We start from the raw sequence: 26,618 nt of genomic DNA, 5'->3' as shown, positions 1-26,618 counted from the left end.
TTATAATACATTAAGTCAGAAGTTCAGTATATTTTTCTCCAGAATGTGTTGAACATCTCATATTACTACTTGAGTTTTTAGCTGATTTGTTATTATTGTGTGATATCCTTGACTTTCTTACAGAATATGGCATGTAGTTGATAAACATGTGGGATCAAAAGAAAACCTGGTACTTTGCACTGGAGTGGTGAGACTGTGGCTCACTTTTTAATCTCTACAGGGAATCAAACAGACAACAATTATATAGAAATTATTTAATTGGCTATTTGCTATTATTTAATTTAGAGAAAACTTTGATGTGTGCTTAGAAAATGTCTTCAAATTAAAATTTGTTTTTGACTTATTTTCATGCTTTTCTTTGACTAAAAATCTACTCAATTTAGACAGTTCTAATGAAGAACATTAACAGGAAGATGCCTTGTTACTGGCAATAGCTGGCATGTTACTATTAGTAACACTCCTGCTACTCTTAATTTGGTGACACATTTCAGCTTTAATAATAAACTTATTTAATAGTTCCTGAAATGTGTTAACTTATTTATTTTTCCCATTTACTTTTTTTTTTAAGTCATGGTAAAGAAAATCAGCCAAGTTGGATATCAAAATGTGATTAACTTGATTCTTTCAACACAAGGATATAATGTAAAACCAAGAGACAGTTCTCATTGTACATAGAACTTTTTGCTTGGATGGACATGGTAGGGAGAAAACAAGCTCTCACTTGATATTGTTAATTAAAATAAAAAATTACAAAATCCGACATTAAGTAATTAGTGAGTAATCTGTAAGTGCTAGGTAATGTGCTAGGTGGACACCTTATATGATCCTGTCCTGCATTGCTTAAAATCTTCCAGTGGCTTCTTTGCAGACAGAAAATAAAACCCAGGCTCTTAACACACTCTGCATGGCCCGGACAGTCTCCAGCCTCTTGGCCACCATATCCTTCCTGGGCCACAGTAGATAAAAAAGCTACCCAGTGTCATATTATCCTGTTGAGTTCACTGTGTGACATTATCATGTTTATGTATTTGGTGTTTTGTTTTTCCCTGTCCCACCTACCCCATTTCCCTATCTCCTCCACTTCCATTAGAGCATAAGCACCATGAGAGCAGGAATTTTGAACATACTGTTTTTCACTGAATCCCCATTGTGTAGAACAGCGCCTGAGTATAGCAATTGCTCAGTGAATATTAACTGAATGAATGGATGAGTACCATTTCTCAAAATAGCCTTAGAAGATAGATATGACATTGTTTATATACAGGAGAAATGTTTTCTGAAAACAACCAAGCTAATTAGGTGAGTCTCTGGAGTTTAGAATTCGTTTGGTATGAATTAATGGTATACTTTCCACTATTCTCATTTTATTTTATTTTATTTATTTTTGGCTGCATTGGGTCTTTGTTGCTGCGCACGGGCTTTCTCTAGTTGTGGCAAGTGGGGGCTACTCTTCGTCGTGGTGCGTGGGCTTCTCCTTGGCGGTGGCTTCTCGTTGTGGAGCACGGGCTCTATGCGTGCAGGCTTCAATAGTTGTGGCGCACGGGCTTCAGTAGTTGTGGCTTGCAGGCTCTAAAGTGCAGGTTCAGTAGTTGTGGCACACAGGCTTAGTTGCTCCGCAGCATGTGGGATCTTCCCGGACCAGGGCTCGAACCCTAGTCCCCTGCATTGACAGGCGGATTCTTATCCACTGCGCCACCAGGGAAGTCCTATCCACTATTCTCTTTTGATCAGTGGAGATATTTAGGTAATTCTGGGTAAATTCTATGGCTAATCATTTTGCAAGTAGTACAGACTAGGCATATTTACTAAATCTCAATCAGTACATTTAGGAAAACTTGTTCTCAAAAATAAAAAAATTTTTAATAAATTAAAAAAATACTCAGTTATCCTTTCTATATTTAAAAGCATGGGCAAAAATTAAGATAAACCTGTAATTTATTCTTTTTGCTATTATTTTCTCCATCTATTTAAAACTCAATTGAAATTTTAAAAAAAAGAACAGTGAAATTATTATGAAAATAAAATCTCACTGAAATTGATTTAGGAGATTGGATAAAGTCCCTTTGTAAAATGACAAAAATAAATCCAACTGATTAAATATAAAATATTTATCATTGAATTTATTTGTGTTGTTTTTAAGATCAAGCATAATACTATACAGAGACATTTCCTTTGTGTTTTATTAACAAAGTATTAAACATGATTTGTTATATTTTCTTTCTAAACTTTATCTATGGTAAATAAAAATGCATATCTTGTTAGTTACCTGTTATTATGTATTTTTATGTGAAGCTACGTTTGCTTTTCTCATGAGAATTACAGATGAAAGGAAAAAATTTTCTTGAATTATTGCATGTGCTGTTATTTATTAGTATACTTCACTTTTTAAATAATTAATTCATTTATTTATTTATTTTTGGCTGTGTTGGGTCTTCGTTGCTGCATGCAGGCTTTCTCTAGTTGTGGTGAGCAGGGCTACTCTTCGTTGCAGTGCGTGGGCTTCTCATTGCAGTGGCTTCTCTTGTTGCGGAGCATGGGCTCTAGGCAAGCAAGCTTCAGTAGTTGTGGCTCATGGGCTCTAGAGCGCAGGCTCAGTAGTTGTGGCACACCAGCTTAGTTGCTCCGTGGCATGTGGGATCTTCCCGGACCAGGGCTCGAACCCGTGTCCTCTGCATTGGCAGGCAGATTCTTAACCACTGCGCCACCAAGGAAGTCCAGTATACTTCACTTCTTAATTTCTCATATAAATCTATCAATCTTGCACACACATACACAATAGTTACATTAAAATCAACTCTTAAAGTTGAGATACAGAGTTTTATAATTACTAGAATAAAATGTGAAATAGAAAGGATTTAACATATACAGAAATGGAAGGAATGAGTAAGTCTGAGTTACTCTTCATGGTCTCTGTGGTTAGAGATCAGCAACTTCAAAAGAGATCAGAATTTGGATGAGTAATTTAAATTTTTACCTTCTTTCTATTTGGAGAAGACGAAGAAAGAAGAGAGAAGATTTGTAAGAGGTCTCTGAAGTGTCCTTGGCAACGATGCAGATACTTAGCAGCTCTCAACTGAAGTTAGGGTGTAAAAAGAATGAACATCAGGTTCCTGTTTAGAAGGTGGGAATGAACGAGGTGTAGAAACCAAATAAGGTGATCCCTATACATAAATTTGAGACATTACAGACTCTAAAAAATGGTTATATCTTGAAAGCCCAAATTATGGACTACTTCAGTTCTTGAAAAGTAGAAAAGCTAGTTGTTTGGAGCCCCATGGAACAAACCATTCAGTTCACAAACTTTTCTGGATGTTTCAACAATACAGGTAATGCATAGAGAGAAGCCACAGCTTTCTTCTGTGAGCTTATGACTAGTATTTAGTGTATCTGCAGGAAAGCAGATAACTAGTCAGTTTGATGAGTCAAGAAAAAAAGCTACAGACTGCTTGAAATGATAGTTTTGTTGTTGCTCTGGGATACATTGGAAATAAATGGATTTCATGAATATGAAAGTACTCTGTAAACTATAAAACACCATACAAATGAAGTATGTAGGGTTTTTTATGTAGTATTGGGTTGTGATTAGTTAACATTTTTAGTTTGAAATCCATTTTTCACATTTTTATATTTAAGGTGTGTATTTTGTGTGTGTGTTTTCAGATAATCACAAAGACTGCTCTGGTGTTTCCTTACACCTTACACGCCTGCCGTAAGTACTACTGTTATCCTAGCTGAGTGACAACTTTAAGATCTTCAAGAGCTTAAAAGTGGGAAATCCACTGTGCTAGTTACCTATTGCTGTATAACAAATTATTCTAAACGTAGTGGCTTAAAACAACGAATATTTATTGTCTCATTTTCCTGTGGCTCAGGAATTTGGGCACAGCTTAGCTAGGTGCTAGGGCTGGCAGTCTCGCACAAAGGCTGCAGTCAAAGTCTCGGCCAGGGTTTCAGCCATCTGGAGACTTGACCAAGGAGGATTCGCTTCCAAGATCTCTCGGGTGGCTATTGACGGGATTCAATTCCTTGCTGGCTGTGGGCTGGAGGACTCCCTCCTTTCCTCCCCGTGTGGGCCTTAAACAGGGCAGCTCACAGCATGGCAGCTGGTGTCCATCACAGCTAGCAAGGGAGAAAGCAAGAGGGTGAGCAGGATAGAAGCCAGAGAGTCATTTTGTATCCTCATTTCAGAAGTTACTGAATATAATGTATAAGCCTGATAGGTGAAGAAAATAGTTAACAACAAATCTTCATACTCTGAACCCAGCGGAGAAAAAAAAGAAGTCATTTTTGCTATATTCTGTTTGTTAGAAATAACAAAGTACTGGGTCTGGTTACTAGGTCCAGCCCACATCAAGGGAAGAAGATTGGACAAGGGCACGAATGTCAGAGCTGTGGGTCTTTGGGAGCTGTATAGATCAGGGTTCTCCAGAGAAACTGAACTAACAGAATGTGTGAGAGAGACAGAATGAAAGAGAAAGAGAAATTGAGATTTACTTTAAGGAATAGACCCACACAATTGTCCGATCTGGCAAGTCTGAAATATTCAAGGCAGGCTGGCAGGTGAGAAATCCTGGCAGGAATCAATATTGCAATCTTGGGTCCAAAGACAGTCTGGAGGCAGAATTCCTTCCTCTTCCCGGGACCTCAGTCTTTTCCCTTAAGAGACCCACCCACGTTGTGGACCATAATCTGCTTTACCCAAAGTCAGTGTTTTAAATATCAACTACTTCTTAAAAAATACCTTCACAGCAACATCTGAATTAGTGCTTGACCAAACAACTGGGCACTGCAGCCTAGCCAACTTGACATATACAATTAACCATCACAGGAGCCACTAAGAGACTGCCTTCCACATTTACTGTGCCACAAAAATGTGTATTATTTGCCCAAGAAAGTAAAGTTTTCTCCAGAAATAAATATATATTCTACCTCTTTTACCATATTATTTTAATTTTCACATGAATCATATTTTACAGACCAATGTATTGAAGTATACCTTATTTTTCCAAGGCAATAGTTTTGACTTTGCAAATAGTTGAGATAAATATTACTGTTTTCTGCAGACAGCCTTTAATTGCTGGCATGTACCTTATGATGTCTGTTGACACTGTTATACCAGCAGGAGAGAAAGGTGAGTAATGATCTTTCAGAATTAGTTACCTCATTACCTAATCTTTAAGAATGGATTTACAGTATATTTTTCAAAACACTTGAAATGACCAATATTTTTGAGTCCCTGAAAAATACACCAGTTCTTTACTATCCTTGGAGTTAAAATAGGTTTTTGTATTATTCCAAGCCAGTAGTTTATTATTTTCCAGTTTTTATGCTAAGAATTGAGGCCCATGGGTAAGTAGAGGGTTATACAAATTAAAGAATAATTCTTGAGTATTTTACAAATCAATCATCCATTCTTCTGATGCCAGAAACAAATTTCATATCATACTGTGGCATAAACTACTGCAGAGAATATCAGATTCAGGATCAAAAGCCAGCAAATCCAGGTGCAACTCAAGTCTTTGAACACAGATTTACTGGGCTTATTTCTCCATTTGTAAAATGGGGATAATAATAGCTGATTTCTCCTAAACTTACAAAAAGCTATTGGAATAAATATAATATTATTCATCAGTGTATCTTATCCTTTGGTGAAAGTGTCATATTAAATATTGTTTGTTTGTTCTTACTGGGAATCTTTTAAAGTTAATGACAAGTATGATCTCATTACTTTTCATTGGCTTATTTTAAAAGACGTTTATTGAATAGCTACTATGTGTTAGTCTGCAAGGAAGGAAAAGTATATGAAATGTTTCCTTCTCAACAGGAACTGTCAATCTTGTTATCTTAGGTATCTGTAATCAATTTTTCAAAAATCCTTCTGTTCTAAAAATAAAAACAAATGTTTAAGCTTTTTCAACTGTGTAAATTTCGTGATAAAGATATCAAATTAAGCCTATGTTTTCACTGTTGATTTGGCCTAGTCATTTTGTTTATGAGTGAAATAAAATATGAGGGTAAGGGGTTCTTAACTCATCTTAGTAAAGTAGCTGGCACATAATAAGTGCTTAATATCTGCTGAGTATATGAGTATATGTTTACTCAAAACCCCCATGCTTAGCTACTTGTGAATACTCTATACATACTTTTAGTCAAGAATAATGTTATTTTCCAGTTGAATAGTGACTTTTTTCTGTGTTTTCATTTCTAACAGTGGTGAATTCTGATATTTCATGCCATTATAAAAAGTATCCAATGCATGTCTTTGCCTACAGAGTTCACACTCACCATTTAGGTAAGAATTTAAACTACATATTAGATGATATACCACTGTCCTTGCTAATGCTATAAATGTAAAATGTAAATTATATTTGACCTTAAATCTGTTTCAGTGAAAGAGATTTTGCACAATACCTTGAAATTCTGCATGTTTTTTGATCATATTGTTTTCATGAAAATGCCTAGCATTTGGAGTTCTGAAAATATTCATATTTTATTTTGAAATAAGAAAAATAATGCCTTTTACTTTTCTAATACCTTATATAATTATAATTTGTGTTCATTGCAGGTAAGGTAGTAAGTGGTTACAGAGTAAGAAATGGACAGTGGACACTGATTGGACACCAAAGCCCCCAGCTGCCACAGGTGTGTAGAATCTAGTATAATTTTGAGAGAAAAAAATATTAATCAGATAGTAATTTAAAAAACCCTCATAGAGCCCTTGTGAGTTTCTCTAGGATCTAAACATCTCTAAATCTACCTTTACTGTATATCTAAGTTGTGTATAACCTCTTTTCCAACTTGATGGTTTCCTTATCAGTTCTCTTAATATTTCTAAGCAGGGTGGTGAAGTGTGTGTTCATCCTCTCTACCCAGGGTGCCCCAAGCCTCACGTTATTAAGGCATGTGGTTCTGGGTTTTATTGAGGATTTTAATGAATCATTGTATTTGTCTTCTTTGCAGGCTTTCTACCCTGTAGAACACCCAGTAGATGTTAGTTTCGGTGACATACTGGCTGCAAGATGTGTATTCACTGGTGAAGGAAGGACAGAAGCCACACACATTGGGTATGATTTCACAAATTCCACTATTTAAAATGATTTTCATTAGGACAAGGCATGAGTATAGGTGACAGTTGTCTTTGTGAATGAATGGCAGGCACATTTTTCTCTATTATGAACAATTACAACAAACTATAGCATTTTATGATTTTAGAACTGATTGATCTAGATAAACTCCAGAACATGTGCTTACTTTTTCATGCTTCCTTTCTTCCTGCTTATTCAAGACCTTCAGGATCACACCTCTACATATTATAGTTGCCACAAGAGTGTGTTATTACTTCCTGTACATCTTAATAAAGAAAAATGTAATGATTATAATTTTTTTTTCTCAAGTGTCCTTTTGCCCTGTCAACTTTAGGTGATTATATAGGTTTTGCATGTAGTGGTGGCCCTTAATTACTCAGAACCATTGATTTTTTTCTACCTGTTAAAACTTTTATGTATTCATTGTTTTCCAGATAAGAAACCAAATGAGAATAATACTATGCAGTACCTTTTCCATAAGAGAATGTTGAATTTTTAAATAATTTTCAAAATACTGAGCTGCTTTGAAATAAGTATACTTTATAACACCAAGTAAATTTTTCAAAACACTATGAATTGTTTCAAAAAAGGTTTGCCTAAATTAAAAATGAAAGATAAAGTCTCTTATCATTTCTTTCTGTTAGAAAAGAACCAAGGAGCCTCCTTTCCATATTAAACTAGGTTATAAAATATTTATGATGCCACCTAGAAGATGGAGCTTTAAACCACTTATCTTTTGATCAAAGAGAAGTTACAGAGAATAGGCGTCTGAAACTATGCATTAGATGCACAGAAGATGATTCCTATGATGACAACACTAGCTGTTGGTTGTCAGGGGAAACAGAAAAGGTACTGATGCAGGTAAAACAAAAAAAAAGCATTCGAGATGGTGGAATAGGACTTTTTAATGTCAGTCTAAAAGGGTTTTGTATTAATAAGTATCAATTTTAAGGCTAAAGATAAAACAAATAGAAAAAAGTCATCAAGTTATATTAAATAAGAAGTTTTTAACAGCTTTGCTTTTGGATGACTGATAAATTTGGGAAGGAGACTTGAGTAAAGCAATAAAATTATTGAGTTACATAAAATGGTAACAAAAGGACTGACAAAGTAGACATAATTAGATTTGAAAAGTCTAATAATTCACTTATTAACAATCTTTAAATACACGAAGTGTAGAGCCTCTGGAGCTTAACTTAAACGCCATTGGTTATTTTATTAACCTTTGAAATAGACAAACAAAGGAGTAAAAAAACCCCTTTCAACACATTCTTTGTACTAGCCTACAAGTTTAAGTGTGGAATAAGTAGAATATTTTTGCTTAGAGGTTCCTGTACAGTTTTGGAGGGCTTGTAACTTTGGCCAGATTCTATCCTTTGAGTATCCTCTGTGAGGCAATTATCAGCCATAGAAATTAATGACTTGTTATAGTACCAGGATGAGAGGCCAAAGTGATCTCTAGGGGCCTCTTTCGGTTTCATGAGTCCAGAATAATTCTAGTCTTTTTTAAAATGTGCATTTTGCTTTAAAATAATACCCTAAAATGACTATACCAATCTATCTTTTTGTAACTCTCATGTGGACTAAAGAAAATGCCACTTTGTAAATGAAATAGAAAGAAATTACAGGAAACTAACTTATTGGGTGAATCTATATTCTGAATATTCAGTTTAAACTAAGGAAGCAGAAAATTTTGAATAAACTTAAATATGAATTAAATCCTCATAATAATGCAAAGCATTCTTATAGCACTTAATATACTTTTTAGTAATAACAATAATGCATCTGTTTTGTAAAGTAAAAGGTACCACCTCCATAGGGTACTATAGAATCACAATTGAGAATGTAACCAGTATAAAGAGAAAACTAGTATTTTTATGATGTCTTTTAAATTAAATGATACTCTGTAAATCTCCTCTCTCTCTTCTCTGTTCCCATCTAACCCCCAACCCACATACACAAACATGTACTCCCACTGGCACAGGTTTGAGCCCTGAGCATGAAGCTGACATAATACAAGTCCCACTTACCCAAAGGTCATATGGGACCAGCAGATGCCCCCTTCAAGCACTGGAAGAAAAATGGGCTTCAGGTTTTTTACCTTCTTGTTCTGCAGCCACCTGGGAACTAGGTTTTACTGGAAAATTGTACCATCAGTGGCCTACTAGGAAGATTTTCACTTGAGTGATTCTTCTACCCAATCCTAGCTTAACTCTATTAAGCTAGAAATTTTAGGACTGGAGAAAACTTAGCTTAAGTAGAGCAATCATAGTTAACTAATAAAAAGCCCTTAAAAAACTAGGGACAGATTTTTCCATACCAGGGATTCATCTCAAAATATAACCATTAAAAAACAGGTGAATTTAAGACAAATTATGTTAATAAATTTACTTAATGGTAACATTTTAAATCCAGATATATTATGTTTCTTTTTAAATAGTAAATATGAGTAATATATCTTAGGCAAAGTGGCGCTAATGTATATATTGACAATATAGTACTAATTAACCTACCAAGAAGCAATATTTTCTACCTGACTGCATTACATATTTTATATTAAACATGATGCTTCTCTAAATTCATTTCAGATGTTTAGTCAAGTTTAAACAACAAACAAAGAATTTAATTGAGTCAGCCAAGTAAGCTAATTAAGTCAGCTAATTTGCCTGAAAGTGTATATGCTAAAATTTTAAATTAATTCTTGAGAATTGGTAGGTAATATTTACCAGTTTGGTCAGTTTGTTGGTGATATTTTTCATTTGGGACCAGTTATTTCATATACATATGAGCAGGTCTAATAAATATTTGTAGTTACCAAGCACAACAGTTTAATCAGCATTTAAAGTGTATTATATGCAAATAAAGTTATATGATCAATAGCCTTTTAATGTACAAGTTTTAAAGTACCATGAAACCTCTTAAGAAACAATTCAAAGCTTTGTAAAATAACTTCTTTAAAGTTTTCATATTTCTTTCCAAAATTAGTCTTTCACTGTCATTGGTTATTTTCAAGTCTAGCACCTGTTCATATTTCTTTCCAAAATTAGTCTTTTATTGTCATTGGTTATTTTCAAGTGTAGCATCTGTTGAGTGTAAGGGGCAGGGGCTAGGGATGAGGGAATCACCAGAGTGGAGTATCACTGTCTGAAACATAGTCATGGTGTTCCATAATATTTGGGTTTTTATAAATGATACATTTCACAATATTTGATACTTTCTTAAATGTCAATTACATATCTTTATAATATGAAATGATATATTTTTATAAAAACCCTGATAGATAGATAGATAAAAGAAAGATAGATAAACAGATAGACCTCAATATTTTTCAGAAATGCTGTAAATTGAGTTTGTAATATTGACCTGACTCAGCAGTATGATGTATTAGGGGTAACAGGTTATGCTGTAATACATTATAAACATCTGTTAAGATAGATTGTTCCTTCTTCCTCATTCAACATATATTTATTGAGCATGTACTATTTTCAGGCTCACCAGACTTTGTCAGATTTAAAGCTAGCCTATATAAAAGAAGTAGTTCTCACTTAAGCACCTTATTATGCATGAAGAGGAAAGAAATGCACCACTGTAATTTGGGGATATAGGTGATGCCAGCCATCATCATTTAGGGAATCACATTGGCATTAGGGAGTGTTGAAAGGACCATTCAGCAGAGCCAGTGCAGAAGTCTGAACACAGTGTCCCTCCATACTTTCTCATGTTAACAAGCATTAGATTACCCTAATCTAATGTTCTCTGTGGAGAAGAAGGGTAGATGTGTCACAGCTCTCCCTTAGGAGCATAGAAAGCAGTTTGGTTTAAAGTCAGATATTTTTGGGGTAAAAGAAAGATGAATGTGGAATAAAACAGGCACACCATGTTGCTGATACTAACAATGATTTGAATCCTGCCATGTTTAGGATATGATAGTTTCTGTGTCAGATAGGAACTCAGAGTTACTTTGACTACAAGTTCAATTATAGATGGAAAGGAATAAAGTATGACTCTTTTCTTTTTCTTCAGCTGTTTAATGAAATTTTCTTTGTGATTGCGAGGATTCTTAAATTGTTTAATCAGCTCAATATTGTATCATAGAGTCAATACCTTAAATGAGCTATATTAGTGAGCTGGTTAGGCTGTTTCACAAAATCACATGTGTTTAGAGATGAACATGGGCATGACATTCCCAAACAAAAAATATAGAAGGATCTATCCATTGGTTAATTGCAAGTTTCATTTATTACCATACAAATTTATTCAGTTTTTTTCCTTTCATTAATTTGGGAAGGTTTCATTTTGCTTTCCCTCTCTGCACAATGATTCAAGGTTTTCTAAGCCAGGGCCACATCTTAAATTACTTTTCCCTCATTTCACTCTCTTGATCTATACCTTTTTCCTCATTTTGAATGAGGGGAGAGTAGATAATATGGTGGGAGCTCTGGCTTATTACTTTGGCACCAGCCATTCCTTTTATAGCACATAATTTTCTGACCAACTCCAAAGCTGCTAAAATGTAATTCTTAGCAATGGCATTTTGACACATGAAGATGTGTGTAGTGAACAGGTGTTTGCTTGGGTTTGCACTTCACTCTTTGCTTTTATTTCATGGAAAAGGCAATTACACTGGCAGGTATCAGATTCAGAGAGTGAGAAGACAAATTATTTTCAAAAGCACAAACGGAGCTTCCCATAACAGGGGCTCATTCCTGTGGTCTCTCGGGCTCTACATTTTCAGAGCTTAGAGGAACCACATCTCTGTTTGGAAAAGATTTTTCTTTTTTTTCCTTCCCTTGCTGATGTCATTACTGTTGCTATGGAGAGGAAATAAGTGCCGCATGACATTGCTGGAAAAATCAACACTGATGTATTTCTGTATGGCAAATAATCCATTTCAGAGCTTGTTTTTTTATTAGTAGAGGCTTGCTAAAAATTGTCAGAACTAACACCAAAAAGGAAATGTTGCTTTGCCCAAACCACGCTGGTATATAAAAGGTGGTTTATGTGAAGGTGTACCTAGTAACCCATGTGAATTGAGGAAGAAGAAAACATGTTCTATAAACTATTAGGAATGATTTATATTATTCGGAACTTTTTCTTGGAAATGACCACCCCACTGTTTTAAAATCTATCTTTAACGTTGAGTTATTCAGTTGTACGGCACTACCCCATTCAGTTCTGAGCCCTTAGAAGACATTAGGCCTGGTTTCATTTTGTATCATTCCTCAGGCATTCTTTTCTTCCCTGCTATAGAAGTCAAGGTGCCAAGTCAGATACCAGAGATAACGTTTATGATGTCTTAGTATCAACACATGATTCTTGATTCATCTCACCCTGAGGAACAGGCAGTTACCAAAACCAAGATCCCTGACTCTAAGGGTTAAATGGAAAAAGCCACTTTTATATAAACTTGTAATTAATATATGGTGTTTCTGTTGAACTGTTCTGAATTTTATTGTTATTAAGTAAATAATTAAGATTTTCCATGAGAAAAATACTTTACTCAATCTATGAGTTTTAACAAATAGAAGAAGGACTAAAGAATAAAAGGATTTAGAAGAGGAAAGAAAGCATCTCATTGCAACTGAAATGCCATTACCGTCAGTAGTATCTGGTGATATCCATGGAGTGACTGCAAAAGAATACTCCATTATTAAGTGGAAATATGCCTTTGACAATGTGCTTTTGATGTTGAAAACTGTGATGGGTTTTAATGAAAGCTATAAAATAAATGTACAATATTTCCATCTTTGAATCCATTGTTGGAAGATTTACCGGTTGCATTTTTCTTGCATTAAGAATGTGTTTTATGTGAATGACTGATTTGTCATGTCTGTGGGTTTTTTTGTTTGTTTGGTTGGGGTTTTTTTTGGGTTTTTTTTTTGTTTTTTTGTTTTGCCTGCAGTGGCACATCTAGTGATGAAATGTGCAACTTATACATTATGTATTACATGGAAGCCAAGCATGCAGTTTCTTTCATGACCTGTACACAGAATATCGCTCCAGATTTGTTCAGAACCATACCGCCAGAGGCCAACATTCCAATTCCTGTGAAGTCTGATATGGTTATGATGCATGGACATCACAAAGGTAAAATTGGTGTTTAATTTAAATCAACGTATGATTTTGTATTTTATATTTTCTTATGTGTCTCACTTGACTATATGATTAATGTTTAAAATCATCCTCCTTCTGTCAAACAGTCGCATATGTACACATAATCTGATTCCCTCTTTTCCCTCTTTATCCTCTATCTCCCCTCCTGACATTCCCCCATCAAAACAGTTAAAGTGAAAACTCTCAACTAGTGATGAAACAGATTCATTTGAGACCAATTCCATAAATGTAGATCTTTCTTCATTTAATTTGTGTTTCTAGTTTCCTCGTTTCATTCTTCCCATAACCAGTAATGAATGATTCAGTTTATGAATTTATACACCATGTTCTAAAGAGTGCTACAGTTTTCCAATGAAAATGGTTATCATCTCCGACCATACCCTAAATTATCTGTTGAATGAGTCTTCAAGCAAAGAACAGTTCTTGATTTATGAGGCATTACTAGCCTTAGTCTTTTTGGTCTCATTCTCTAAATTGTTCTTTAATTTACTGTTCATCTGCAAAATGGTCATATTGACTGTCACTTCTTTAGTTTAAAATTGCAAAACCCACATACTGTTTTATTGGAGGAAGTATGCAGAGACTTTACTGAGTATTACAAGTTCAGTCTTAATGCCAGAACTTCCTATTTCTTTCTATAGGAAATTTTATAAAAGAAATTAACATAGCAATCAGGTCATTTATAAAAATCGTAATATATTTATAAAATGTACCTTAAAATGTTCTGAAAATATCCTAAAAATATTACTAGATTCAACTTTTAAAAAATACAAGCAGTTTTATTAATGCATCTTTAAAATTCTGCATCATTTATAACTGAAAGGGTAGTTGATCCAGTTATTAAGTCAGAGTCTGGTACTTTGTAGTTATGCTAGAGTTTTTTGTGAATTAGAGCATTTCTACCATATCAATTCATAATACTACTGTTTTTATGAAATACAAGACCCTGAAAATATTTTTATGTTGATAGCATATTTCCAATAAACTCTTTAAAGTATGTAATATATACTGCAAATTTATGCTCAGCTCTTTTGATCCTTTACAGAAACAGTGAATAAAGATAAGACTTCTATACTACAGCAGCCAAAACGAGAAGAAGTATTAGAACAGGGTATGTATGCTTACTTCTGTAACTAGGCCTATAAAAGTATTCCTTATCCAAATAGGCAACCAAATTTTAAAGTTATTGAGGTATTTTAGGTCTTTCTTTATCAGCCTAATACCCTACATATTGCTGATTTTATATAATACATAATTCATGAGAAAATGGTCAAATGTTGCACTTTGGCTTTGAAGATAAAAGTATTAATGTAATTTAGTCCCACTAGATTTTTCTGTCTTTGTTTTACCTTATTTAATGTTGTAACTTTTATATATAGTGCGAGTAAATGCAGATATAATCATTAGAAACAATCAGTGGGCTGCTTTTGAAACCTTATGACCTTTAACATTTAAATTCTTGTATGTTTTGTATGGTGTGTTCATAACTATATTTGAGGTTCAAGAAAAAAAGAAATTAAGAATTAAACATATCTTGCCTTTCTTTTAAGTCATTCTTCTCTGCCTTCAGTTAAGGTAGGCGGGATTATCATCTTATGCATTTGTAGTTTTGTGTTAAGTTGCCATCTGATGAGTTAGGAAAGCTTCATTCTTCCTCTGTTCTATTTATTTAAAGTGGTAATATTTGATGTTGTAGGTCATATACTGTATGTGCTGGCACTGAAAATTTATTCTCCTGAATCTTGCTTTCTTGCCAGTTAAATTGGAACATAGTACTTTGTGTTAGGTGTTGAAGTATGTTATCAAGTCGTTTTTGGCCTAGATGTACTATATTTAAAAGCATTAGTTTAATGTTAATGCAAACATGCTTCTGTTGACAACATAAAGTGTATAGGAAATAGATAGGATTTTTCTATTAGCAACTTATAGAAATTTGTGACTCTTTGGGTATTGTAAACCACTATAAGAATTATTCAAAATGTGTTCTGTTAAGTCTACGTCAAAGATAGTACTCTTGCACTAATAGTATTTGCAAAATTGAAAACTCAAACTTTTTAAAGGAAAAAAATGCATTCTGAAAGGAGAATAGGGTAAACTGTAATATAAAAGTTTTGAAATTATATAGAGTATGTTCCATAACATCTCATTCTAACAAAGTGGCTTAAAAATAAACTTAGCTCGAAGTTGTTTCTATTTTTGTATTAAGTCAAAAAAAGGGAGATGATTTTATAGTGAATAATTTATGCTAAGGGGTTCCTACTAAACTATTGAGTATGACTTAAAATAGCTAAATTTGTCAATCCTGTGTATATAATTTGTAAGGAAGTCAATAATTGTAGCCTAAATACAGTAGTTTTAAGTGTTTACTATAACTGTCCAGAAATTTAATCAGACTTAAAATGAATTATTTTGACATTGCACACACTGTTTGAACTGTATGTCTTTGGAATAATTGGAATCATCTTAGAACACATTTCCAAATACCAACATATGTGGTACAGTGTGGAATGAGATCACCATTTAGTAGGTGCAGCTTGTAAAATTTTTCTATGGAAACTGAGGCTGGACTTTTTTCCTTTTGAAGTTACATGAGTTGATCAAGAAAGACATTGAAACCCCTGAAAGATTAGAAACACGGAGGTTTTATTAGCAGAGGAACCTTAAATATTAGATTTAATCTGTTCTTTTCAAACCATAGGATTTTAGATGGTGTCATGTATGCCTAAAAACCAAATCCTTTAATACACTTTCATATACTGCCATTCATTTACCCTTTTATGTTTGATAGCATATACATATAGTATTAAGAAGCTTAAATATACCCTTATATGTTTATTGATATATTGGGCTATATACCCAGTATAGTCTTAATGGTTTCAGAGAAGAATTCTGTGGATACATAAATTATTTTCCTGTAGTTACCATTTTATTCTACTTATGAATAAAAATGCTGTAAAGTGATTTAACTTGGGAAGAAAAAACCAGTAGTCTGACTCAATTTTCATACTGCAGAAAATAGGCTGTGGCATTCATATGTTGAAATTAGTAGGTCCATCAGAATGTCACCTCCTAGATTATGTGAAGACAAATACCTCACCAAAAGCTATTTCAATGGCCTTTGTAGCCTCTCTATTATTCCATTAGTCTTTGGGGATCACCAGCCTGGAATTTAAAGAGAAATATAGAAATATTCCAAATGCATATTTGTACACATAGTTTATTTGACTTGCTAGTTAGATCAGTCTATCTCCTTGCAATACACAGGGCAAATCTACTCATTACTGAGAGAGTATCCCATTCTTCTCAGAGATGTTTGTTTGCACAAAATGTCTATTTGTATTCATTCCCTGGGGTGTTAAATTGACCAAGTAGATGATAGGAGGGCTCTAATTATTCAAATAAATTACACCATGTAGGCTGATTTTTAAAGAAATCCCTCAGACTTAACCCTTTGCCTTATTTTGGTATTCTGGCAAAAACAAGTTATGTTCAAGTACTCCTCCTGGTTGTATTGACTCTTTCAATATTTTAAATATCCGATACATAAAAGCCCTGAATTATTTCAGTTGTGCTAGCCATAAACTAACAGACAACATCTATGTTGGTCACACAGGATATAAAACTCCCATTGGAAATAGAACAGTTGAGGAGCAGGGAAGAAAAGACCCAAAACAAAAGAGGACATGTAACCAAAGGCAAGCTCTGTACCCATCAGTGACTAAATAATAGAGAAAGTTCTACCTGGATAATACAAACAATATTTTTTTTTTGCTTCCTGTCTTAATACATTGGCAAAGCAGGCAGGAAGATAAAGGTCATGATATGTCATAAATGCTGTGTTGGAAAGAAGGGATGACCTTTACTGAGGTAGTAAAGAAAAAAAGAGAGAGAGAGAAAGACTCATATGCCATAGGCTGAAAAAAAGAAATGTAGCCGTGCCGCAAATGGACGGGAAGTAGTAGGTACCTCCAACATGGAGAGAAAAAAAAAAAACAAAGCAAACTAATAATCTATTTAACACAGGTTTATCTAATACTCTATTTCCGCAGGAGAAATATGTGTTTTATTTCCTTTGAAATTCTTACCACTAAAATTGCTAGCTATTAATTTTCACCAGAATATTAACCTTGACCAGAAGTTAACTAGTTTGAAAGAGCCATCTGAGTTTTGTGTGAATCCATGTAGAATTGCCCACCCTGTGCTTACTCACAAGCACACTAACCTGCTGCAGCATCCTTGTCTGCCTTTGCTGCCTCTTGAACAAAATTTGGCCGAAGGCAAATGTATCTCAGACTCTATCTCAAAAAGTATAATTATGGAGACACCAGAGGAACCTCATTATATGGACATCTTTACCTACCAGGTTGTTCTGGATCATGCAACAGTGGAAAACATTTTTTTTAAATAAATTTATTTTATTTATTTATTTATTTTTGGCTGCATTGGGTCTTTGTTGCTGCGTGCGGGCTTTCTCTAGTTGTGGCGAAGGGGGGCTACTCTTCGTTGCGGTGCGCGGGCTTCTCATTGCAGTGGCTTCTCTTGTTGCAGAGCATGGACTCTAGGTGCATGGGCTTCAGTAGCTGTGGCTCGCAGGCTCAGTAGTTGTGGCTTGTGGGTTCTAGAGCGCAGGCTCTGTAGTTGTGGCTTGCAGGCTCAGTAGTTGTGGTGCACGGGCTTAGTTGCTCCATGACGTGTGGGATCTTCCCGGACCAGGGCTCGAACCCATGTCCCCTGCATTGGCAGGCGGATTCTTAACCACTGTGCCACCAGGGAAGCCCAACAGTGGAAAACATTTTAATGAGGCTTTAATTAAATCTGCAGAGATTTTTTTTAAATAATGCTTATTAGAATTTTTTAATCATATTCATTATAGAATATATGGAAGTTATAGAAAAGTATTAAGAAGTAAACAAAAATCATCCATAATCCCCAGAAATATGGGTGTATATGTACACCGTGTGAAATATATATTTTACATATATATGTATATTATTTTAAAAATATTTAGATCATAATATATACACATTTTTGTATCTTCTTTTTAAAATACCATATCTTGAATATTTCCTCCAACTATAAAAATTATTGGCATGCAGGATTTTTAATGACTGCATAATATGTGTATATTCCTGCCCATAGTGCTTTGAAAACAGCCTATTTGTCTACAGGTGAGCTTAGGTGAATGAGTTGATTATGCCTGCTTCTATGCAGAAAAACACTAATGGCTATTCAAAACAAATGGAAATGTCACCAAGCTTTGAAAACGTTGTAAGTAAAGAACTCCCTGTGTATGTAATAAGTACAATAAGCTAAACAATAAAACCCAACTAGACAGTGATTCTGGGTGGAGGAAATGAATCCTAGGAGACTATACAGAATGAGAAAGATGTGGAGATTTTTCACACACAAATGTATCCTTTACTTACATGTTCTGGTTGGCACTTTTAGGAAACTAAGGCATGTTTTTTTTTCTCTTTATTTCTTATGCATTATGATTTTTTATATATGTTCACTATACTAAAGGTACAACCTGAACGTTCTATCAACATTGTTTAGGCAAGGAATGTGGTCTGAAACTAAAAGGCCTGCCAGCTTCAAGCACGAATCTATACAACTACATTTAGGATTTCTGAATTTGGGTGTTTCTCTCCTTTAAAATTCAGAGTATAGATCTACTGTTGAAACTTACGTCAGTTGTATTGGGAAGATTTTATGTATTAAAAAAACTCAAGGGGCTTCCCTTCCCGGGTGGCGCAGTGGTTGAGAGTCCGCCTGCCGATACAGGGGATGCGGGTTCGTGTCCCGGTCCGGGAGGATCCCACATGCCGCGGAGCGGCTGGGCCCGTGAGCCGTGGACGCTGAGCCTGCGCGTCCGGCGCCTGTGCTCCGCAATGGGAGAGGCCACAACGGTGAGAGGCCCGCGTACGGCAAAAAAAAAAAAAACTTAAGGCAGGGACTTCCCTGGTGGCCAGTGGTTGGGAATCTGCCTGCCAGAGCAGGGGACATGGGTTTGAGCCCTGGTCCTGGAGGATCCCACATGCCGCGGAGCAGCTAAGCCCGTGCGCCACAACTACTGAGCCTGCGCTCTAGAGCCTGCAAGCCGCAACTGCTGAAGCCCACGCGCCTGGATCCGGTGCTCCACAACGGGAGAGGCCACCGCAGTGAGAGGCCCGCGCACCACGGCGAATGGTAGCCCCCGCTTGCCGCAGCTGGAAAGGGCCCGCGCGCAGCAACGAGGACCCAACGCAGCCAAAAATAAATTAATTAATTGATTAATTTTTTTAAACAAACAAAAAAAACCTCAAGGCAGAATTGAAAGTCAAATCTGCAATACCAGTATGTCCTTGTTATTGTACATTATTCTCTGGACAGCATTTCTTTTGCTGCAGATAGGACCTTTAGCATGTTTTATTCAGTTTGCTCCAAACTCTTCTCACTGTAGTCTTCATGCCCTCATATAATCAATCTTTATACTCAAAGGTCAGCATGAGCTACTATACTCCCAAAGCAGGAGGAATATGACAAAAATACAATTTGTAGAGGGAAAACACTCCATGGCCCCAGATAGTTAAAGGTCTTCAGACACCTTCTGTGAAACAGAATAATTTCACAATGGTTTTATGCTAACAAAAATGAATTACCATTGGCATGTTTCATCAAGTAAGCAGAATCAAGGGAACAAGGTTGCAACTTAACACAACAGTAGTCTACTGTAAAAGCTTATTAAAGTAACAGTTGATAAACCATTTATGAGAAGAGCGAAACACAGGCTGGGCTTAGTAGTTAAAATTTATATTCCTTTGTTGTTCAAAATAGGACATTCCCTTCATCCCCTAATAAATTCCAAATGATTTTAGTAGCATCTTCTTAGCTTATTCCAAGCATTCTCAATACCACTTTGCTGTTTTAAAGAAGATACAAGTCTTGTTTGTATTTCCGTTCAGTTATGATTTATGAGCAGCTCACAAGTCTTTATTTATTGAACTCATCTATCAAACACAACTCTAAATATCCCCCAAGGCTCTGGGAAGCTGAGGGGATGCTCTTCTGAATTGGTTTCCTAATAACAGAATAGGCAGATATGAATGATCATTTATCGCATGGTTGGCCTTTCTGATATAGATCAGTATGTATGGCAGTTGCAAAAGTCATCATCTCCTAACTTCTCCTTTTTCACATTTGTCTCATTTTCTTAAAAAAAGAAAAGAGTTAAAAGGCCCATTTCTGATTGTTTCACTATCAGATAAGTCCTATAGGAGGAAAAAGTAATAAAGTATGATCCTTAAGCCGGTCATCATGATCATGTGTTTTATTTCCCTAAGGCTAGTAGGATAAATGTTGTGGGTTGGTAATAAGTAAACAGTCAGTAAGCCAAATCAACTTTAACCAGAAGGCAAAGTGTCAGCTATGACTGACTCATAAACTAAAATACGAAAATCTAAAAAGAAATGCTTTTATCTTTTCATTCGTCGTATCCCCCTTATTAATCAGTTGTTGTTGCATGATTGTGATCTCATTAGCTTGGTTACTTGGCGTATTTTGTCAGTGGTTAAACTGCCAATGAATATCCTATTTACTCTCCATGTACCATAGAAATCACAGAGCAATAAGCAGTAACAAAAGCTGTTTGTTTTAGGTAATGAAGTACTAGTGATTTGTGTGGGAAATGGCGGTTTATATTCTGAAAGATTACCAAGAGGCTCTTGATCACTTTAAAAATAAAAATGCCTGCCACAATTAAGATTTTATGCTGTCTAAAAGTAGGGGTACTTATTTTTTAATCCAATAATCTTAAAGCATTTTATTCAAAGAAAAAAGCATGGGGCACTTTTTCAAGGTATGTTTCCATCTTGTTTAGTTTGATCTTACCATATTCCTGAAAGTAAACCAGAGAAACTTCCATGCTGGTGGGAGGGAATACTGAGTGATCCCAACTAAATAGAAAAATGTACATTGAGCCATGAAATAGCTAACAAGCACACAGCTAACAAACTTGGAGTTTAGTTGGTAGTGTTTTAGACTCTCTTGCGTTATGCTGTGTTCCTTTTCCTGACACATTAGCTGCTACTTCACTAGTGTTTCCCAAATACCAAACCCACTCGGCCAAATAACTTAAAGACCTAGAGCGTTTCTGCATTTCTTAAGATAAGAATCAAAGTTTGAAGTGAGGAAAAGAAAGAAATGGAACTCACTGCAGCCTAAACTCATCAAGGAAAAATTTTTATCTTTACTAATGCAGAAGCCATTTATAACACAGTATTCATTCCAGAATTATTTATTGAGTATCTGCTATAATAGGAACAGTACTAATCACTGGAAATATGACAATATATAAGAAATGAGAGGGGGTTATTTTTATATAAAATCACATTTATACCTTGCCATTTGTCCCTTCTCAGATAATTTTAATGTACGAAAAAAGTTTTTTTAGATCATCTTAGAGAATTTTATCATACATGTAAGGCATATTGCCAGTGGTAAGTGAAAACTATTAAAGAGAATAGAAAATAGAAAACTTTTCTACTTTTTCAAGCCCAAAAGAAACCAGTCATTATTCTTTAGGCCAGTTTTTTGCATATACATTGTATATGTATGTATTGACTAATTTATTAGAGTCTTATAATAAAAAGAAGACAAGCCAGGATAGGACAAAAAAAAAGAAACTTGTTCAGTTAAATCATAAACCTGGCACCTGAGCTCAGTAGACTGTTACTTTAAAAAGAAAAAAAAATTAATATACTAAGATTGACAGGTCTGAGGTGAATTCACAGGAAAGAGATACAGCCAGTACAGAGAAGATAAGGTAACCTGGATCCAGTATAGTGATACTTAGAAGGTGGATCCCTCTGTCAGGCTGTCTCCTTCAAATCCAAGTGCAACATGCTACCAGCTGTGCACCTTAGTACTGTGCCATTAGATTCCTCATCTAAAATGAGAACAGTAAGTATTCCACGGAAGTTAAATGTGTTCTGTCGTATAAAGCACTCAGTAAAGTGACTTGGTCATGCTGAGCTCTCAAAAAGTACTAGCTGCTATTACTATTATTGTCATTTGTAGTTTATAAAGTACTTCTTTATATGTTATCTCTGTCGAGAATAAGTAGGGTAATTATCCCTCCCAGTTTTTCCAGGATTGTACCAGTTTATGCCTAGTATAAATATTAACAACACCCCTTTCCTTTCTCAAATGTGTCCCAGTTTGGTAATTAAATTATATGGTCTGCTTAGCAGCAGGACCCAGAATAGAATTAGAGAATACTACCCCGAAACACATAGGTTAACTGAGCTGAGGAAAAGGGGTCATAACTGGGAAGTATCTAGGGGACACAGGTTACCCTCAATCACAAGTCAGTTGCACAAAGGTCGAGCAGCTTTAATACCGTTCCAGACAGACTTTTCCATCGAAGGCAGGGGTGAGGGTCTGTTCTGAAGACGAAGGGGTAGTCCTCCAGCACGATAATTATGGGGTGATAAGAATCTCAGATGAGTACTGGTGGGAGGGAGGGAAAAGGTGATGTTGACAAATCGGCATCTATGAATCAAATGACTTTGTGATTCACTGGTGAGAGAAAAATGAATCTAGTTTTCTGGATTGATGGTCCCAAAACATGGTTTCATCACTGAGAGAGATACTATAAAAAAAATAATAAAGTATGGGGAGAAGATTAAGCGCCCAGGTTTAGACATGTTGAGTTCAAAATCCCATTGAAATAGACATTCAATCCAAGTGGAAATTTCCAGATGGCAGTTTTATGTACCACTAGGTTCTAGGAAATCTCCAGATTTTGGAGTCACTTGTCTGAATGTAGCAGCTTAAGCTTTGTGAGTGGCTGAGATCACTTAGTAGGAAGAAGCCTTAGCCAGGGACAATAAAAGTATGCCAGGGATAGACCTCAGAAAACAGGAACATTCCATATGTTGGGCAGAATAAGAGGAAGCCAAGATGACAGGTGAAGATCTGGAAAGAATAATATTATAAGGAGAGAGGTTCTGAAGGAACTATAAAAGTGCTACATGCCACCAGTAGGTCAGGATGAAGAGTCTGTTGGCTTTGGCAACTAGGAGCTCTTGAGCAACTCATGCAGAAGCCATACAGGAGTGAAGTAGGCAGTGGAAGCAAATGCCTTCGAGTTAGGAAGAAGGAGGATATGAGGAAGGATGAAGCAGCACATAACCCCGCACTGTCCAGTATGGTAGATACTAACCGCATGTGGCTATTTAACTTTGAATATAAATGAATTAAAAGTAAGTAAACTTAAAAGTTAAGTTTCTCAGTCTTACTGGCCACATTACAAATACTCAATAGTCCCATGTGTCTAGGAGCTATCATATTGGCAGCACAGGTATAGACTATTTCCATTATCATAGAAAGCTCTTGTAGATGGTGCTGGAACTTGTTAAAGAAAGAGGGAAAATGAAAAAGCTTGGAAGACATACTGTGTCAGAGGAGGGTCTCTTCTCGCCTCCATGACCACTCAAGATAAGCCCAAAGTGAGTGTGTTTATAGCCTGAGTCAAATCTTTGGCAGAGTAATTGTATTAGAAAAGGAAAGAAAAAGGAGATGGGAAAGGCTTTAGAAGGCTCAGGGAGGGCTGGCATCCAGAACACTGGGGTAGGGATAGTTCTTTCTCCAAAAATAGACTGATAAAAAAAAAATAGAGAGAGAGAAAGTGCAGAAGTGCAGGTACAACCTTCTTTGGCAAAATCAGGAAGCAAATCACAAAGGCAGCCGTAATGACTTGTTGAGAAAATAGAGGGCTGTAAACTTAAAGGTGGCTTTTTTCCATTATGAAAATACCAATACGAAACAGAAACTGATTTTTAAAAATTTTAGGTAAACAATAGATTGAATCAGATGCATGTTGCAACTAGAGTTTATTTCTTTGTCATTAGTAATTATAATAGCTATAATTTAGTGATATCTACTTTATGAAATACACTGGACTGGGCATTTTACATTAACTATCTTCTTTAAATCCACAAAACAATTTTTAAGGGTAGTTGTCATTATCTATTTTAAAAGGCTAAGTAACTTGCTTAAAGGCACAGAAAATAGCTATTAAGTGTCAGGGGTTGGATCCGAACACTAGTGTGAAATGCAGACCAGACATCGGGTAATAACAATACAAGGAAAGAGCAGAGTGCTGTAGGTGCACATAGCAGCAATTGTCAAGGCAGGCTTCTTGGATGTAAGTGATGCCTAAGTAGCATCTGAAGGTTGAGGAACTAGTTGATTACTAGGGAAAGAATGTCCCAGGAAGAAGAAACAACATCTTCTTAGAGTTGACATTCAAGGAAGTAAAAGTCCAATATGGCTATAATATAAACTGAAAAGAAAAAGAGAATATTGAGAAATGAAACTGGGGTAGAGACCACCCAACTTCCTCTGTTTATATTCTATTCCATCCATTGTACTCAAGGTTAGGTAGATTTCCTCAATCACGATCTTAATATGACTAAGAAAGATGGTTAACATTTTGGGATTTCATATATTCCATACACCAGAAGAGAAAAAAAAAAAAACCTTTTTGGTTTGTGTATTAGAATGTAAGAGATAGCCATCTAGTGGGCTCCTGCATGTAACCTCTAGAAGTGAGATGCTGCTCTGAAGCTGTGTTCTCACAAGGCCAGTGCGCCTCTTACGTTGCTAAATTTTTGTTTTCCTAACCCAGTGATCATTGTAAATGATCATTTCAAAGGAACCGAGTACTCTGTATTTGGTATTTTATCACAGCTTTTAGATTTTTACTGACAAATCTCAATAACTATGCATAGTTCTAAGCCTGTGTTCCTCTATCAACATTAGCCTAATGTCATGGATTCAAGTTTGAAAATTGTGTTCTTTTTCTGTTCCTGAAGTCATCTTGTCTTCATCTTCTATATAAAATGTTTCATTGCACAACAGCGTATTAAGCTATTTATATTTAGTGTGTGGGGCAGGACAATTACACAGTAATGGGTTAATTTCTCTTCTGTAAGGCAGAATGCCACTGTGGTCTACCAGAATTGGTTGCATTGTAATTTGCTTTGTTCATTTTACTGATATTGGCCCTAATACTTGGTAATTATTTTCTGATTGAAGTTCTCACCTAGGATAAGCTGCTTTCATGGGCAAGAATTGAAAACCTACTTTGAATCATTAAACCAAGATTATTTATAAACATGACAGGATCTCAGCATCATTTTGGAAAGACTTCATATCCCCTTGCACCAATATTTTAATAACATATTCTTTAGTGGAATGTATCCTGGCTAAACCAGTTATTATTTTTATTTCCTAATGGTCATAAAAAAGATTTTATAAATGTTTTCTGATCATGCTATAAATGTAATTAAAACTTAAGCAAAAGGACTCCACAATCATAAGTTTCATTAGCAGCACTTAGTATAGAGTGAGAAAAGGAAGAACTGTGGGTTTCCTTTGGGTTTGGGTTAGAATAGCAGATTTATGATTCCATAGAGAATATACATGTTTCCCATTCACACAGTTGATGTGAATGGATTTGAAGCCATAGATGTAACTGATGAGGATTAAAATGCTTCATGAGCCTTCCATAGTCATATTTTGTATCTGTTGTAATATTTTATAAATAGTTTGTTTTCATGGAATTATATTATCATATCCAAGTTTACTTCTTAGTACAGGAAGACATGAAATACATTTCAGTGATGTATCATTCCAATGATACTAGTTTGTTAAAATCTCTTTTGCTTGAAACTGTTTTAAAAATATTCTTTTCTCACAAAATTACTTTTCTGAAATTTATTCGTTTCTTATTTAAAATAAACAACTGGAGCTACTTACATTAACACAGTTAACAAAATCATAAAACTGGTTTTCCAGTTGCCAAGTGGATGTTAGATTTTTTTGTGTTTTATAGCACCTGCTCAAAAATATACATTTAATTTTTTTTTTTTTTTTTTCTGTACGCGGGCGTCTCACCGTTGTGGCCTCTCCCGTTGCGGAGCGCAGGCTCCGGACGCGCAGGCTCAGCGGCCACGGCTCCCGGGCCTAGCCACAGCGGCATGTGGGATCTTCCCGGACCGGGGCACAAACCCGCATCCCCTGCATCGGCAGGCGGACTCTCAACCACTGCGCCACCAGGGAAGCCCTACATTTAATTTTTTGTGGATTACACTTTAATAGGCTTTTAGAAGACAACTTCAAAGGGTTTGCCTGTGAAGATAGCTGTTTTCTGTTGTAGTGTTGATAATATTTTAGAAAGCTGATGAACTCTGACTTCCAAATCAATCCAAACTAACCTTGTGAAAACCATTTATTAAAACATGCCCTGCAGTCACATACACATTATTTTGTTTCTACTATTATGCTAATAGAGGTTATTTAGTGTCGTTGGCTCCTGAGATGACAGAAGGAAATGGGTGGTTTGTAAGATGAAATGTGAAGCATATTGTTTTC

General features: G+C 35.5%; 1 protein-coding gene across 16 annotated transcripts in view; it reads left to right on the top strand.

Annotated features, from left to right (window-relative positions):
• PAM (peptidylglycine alpha-amidating monooxygenase) overlaps positions 1–26,618 on the top strand; it is a 286,118-nt gene that overhangs the window by 217,214 nt on the left and 42,286 nt on the right. For all 16 annotated transcript variants that reach the window (XM_033408473.2, XM_033408469.2, XM_049707362.1 and 13 more), the window contains 7 exons: positions 3,661–3,709; positions 5,064–5,131; positions 6,212–6,292; positions 6,566–6,642; positions 6,961–7,064; positions 12,988–13,172; positions 14,245–14,310. In XM_033408473.2, coding sequence (XP_033264364.1) covers positions 3,661–3,709; positions 5,064–5,131; positions 6,212–6,292; positions 6,566–6,642; positions 6,961–7,064; positions 12,988–13,172; positions 14,245–14,310 — 630 coding nt within the window. The remainder of the gene's footprint in view (positions 1–3,660; positions 3,710–5,063; positions 5,132–6,211; positions 6,293–6,565; positions 6,643–6,960; positions 7,065–12,987; positions 13,173–14,244; positions 14,311–26,618) is intronic.

This window comes from Orcinus orca, chromosome 3 (assembly GCF_937001465.1).
Source record: "Orcinus orca chromosome 3, mOrcOrc1.1, whole genome shotgun sequence".
Classification (NCBI taxonomy): Eukaryota; Metazoa; Chordata; class Mammalia; order Artiodactyla; family Delphinidae; genus Orcinus; species Orcinus orca.
Note: the sequence above shows the minus strand (reverse complement) of the source record. Positions and strands in the feature narration are given on the sequence as shown.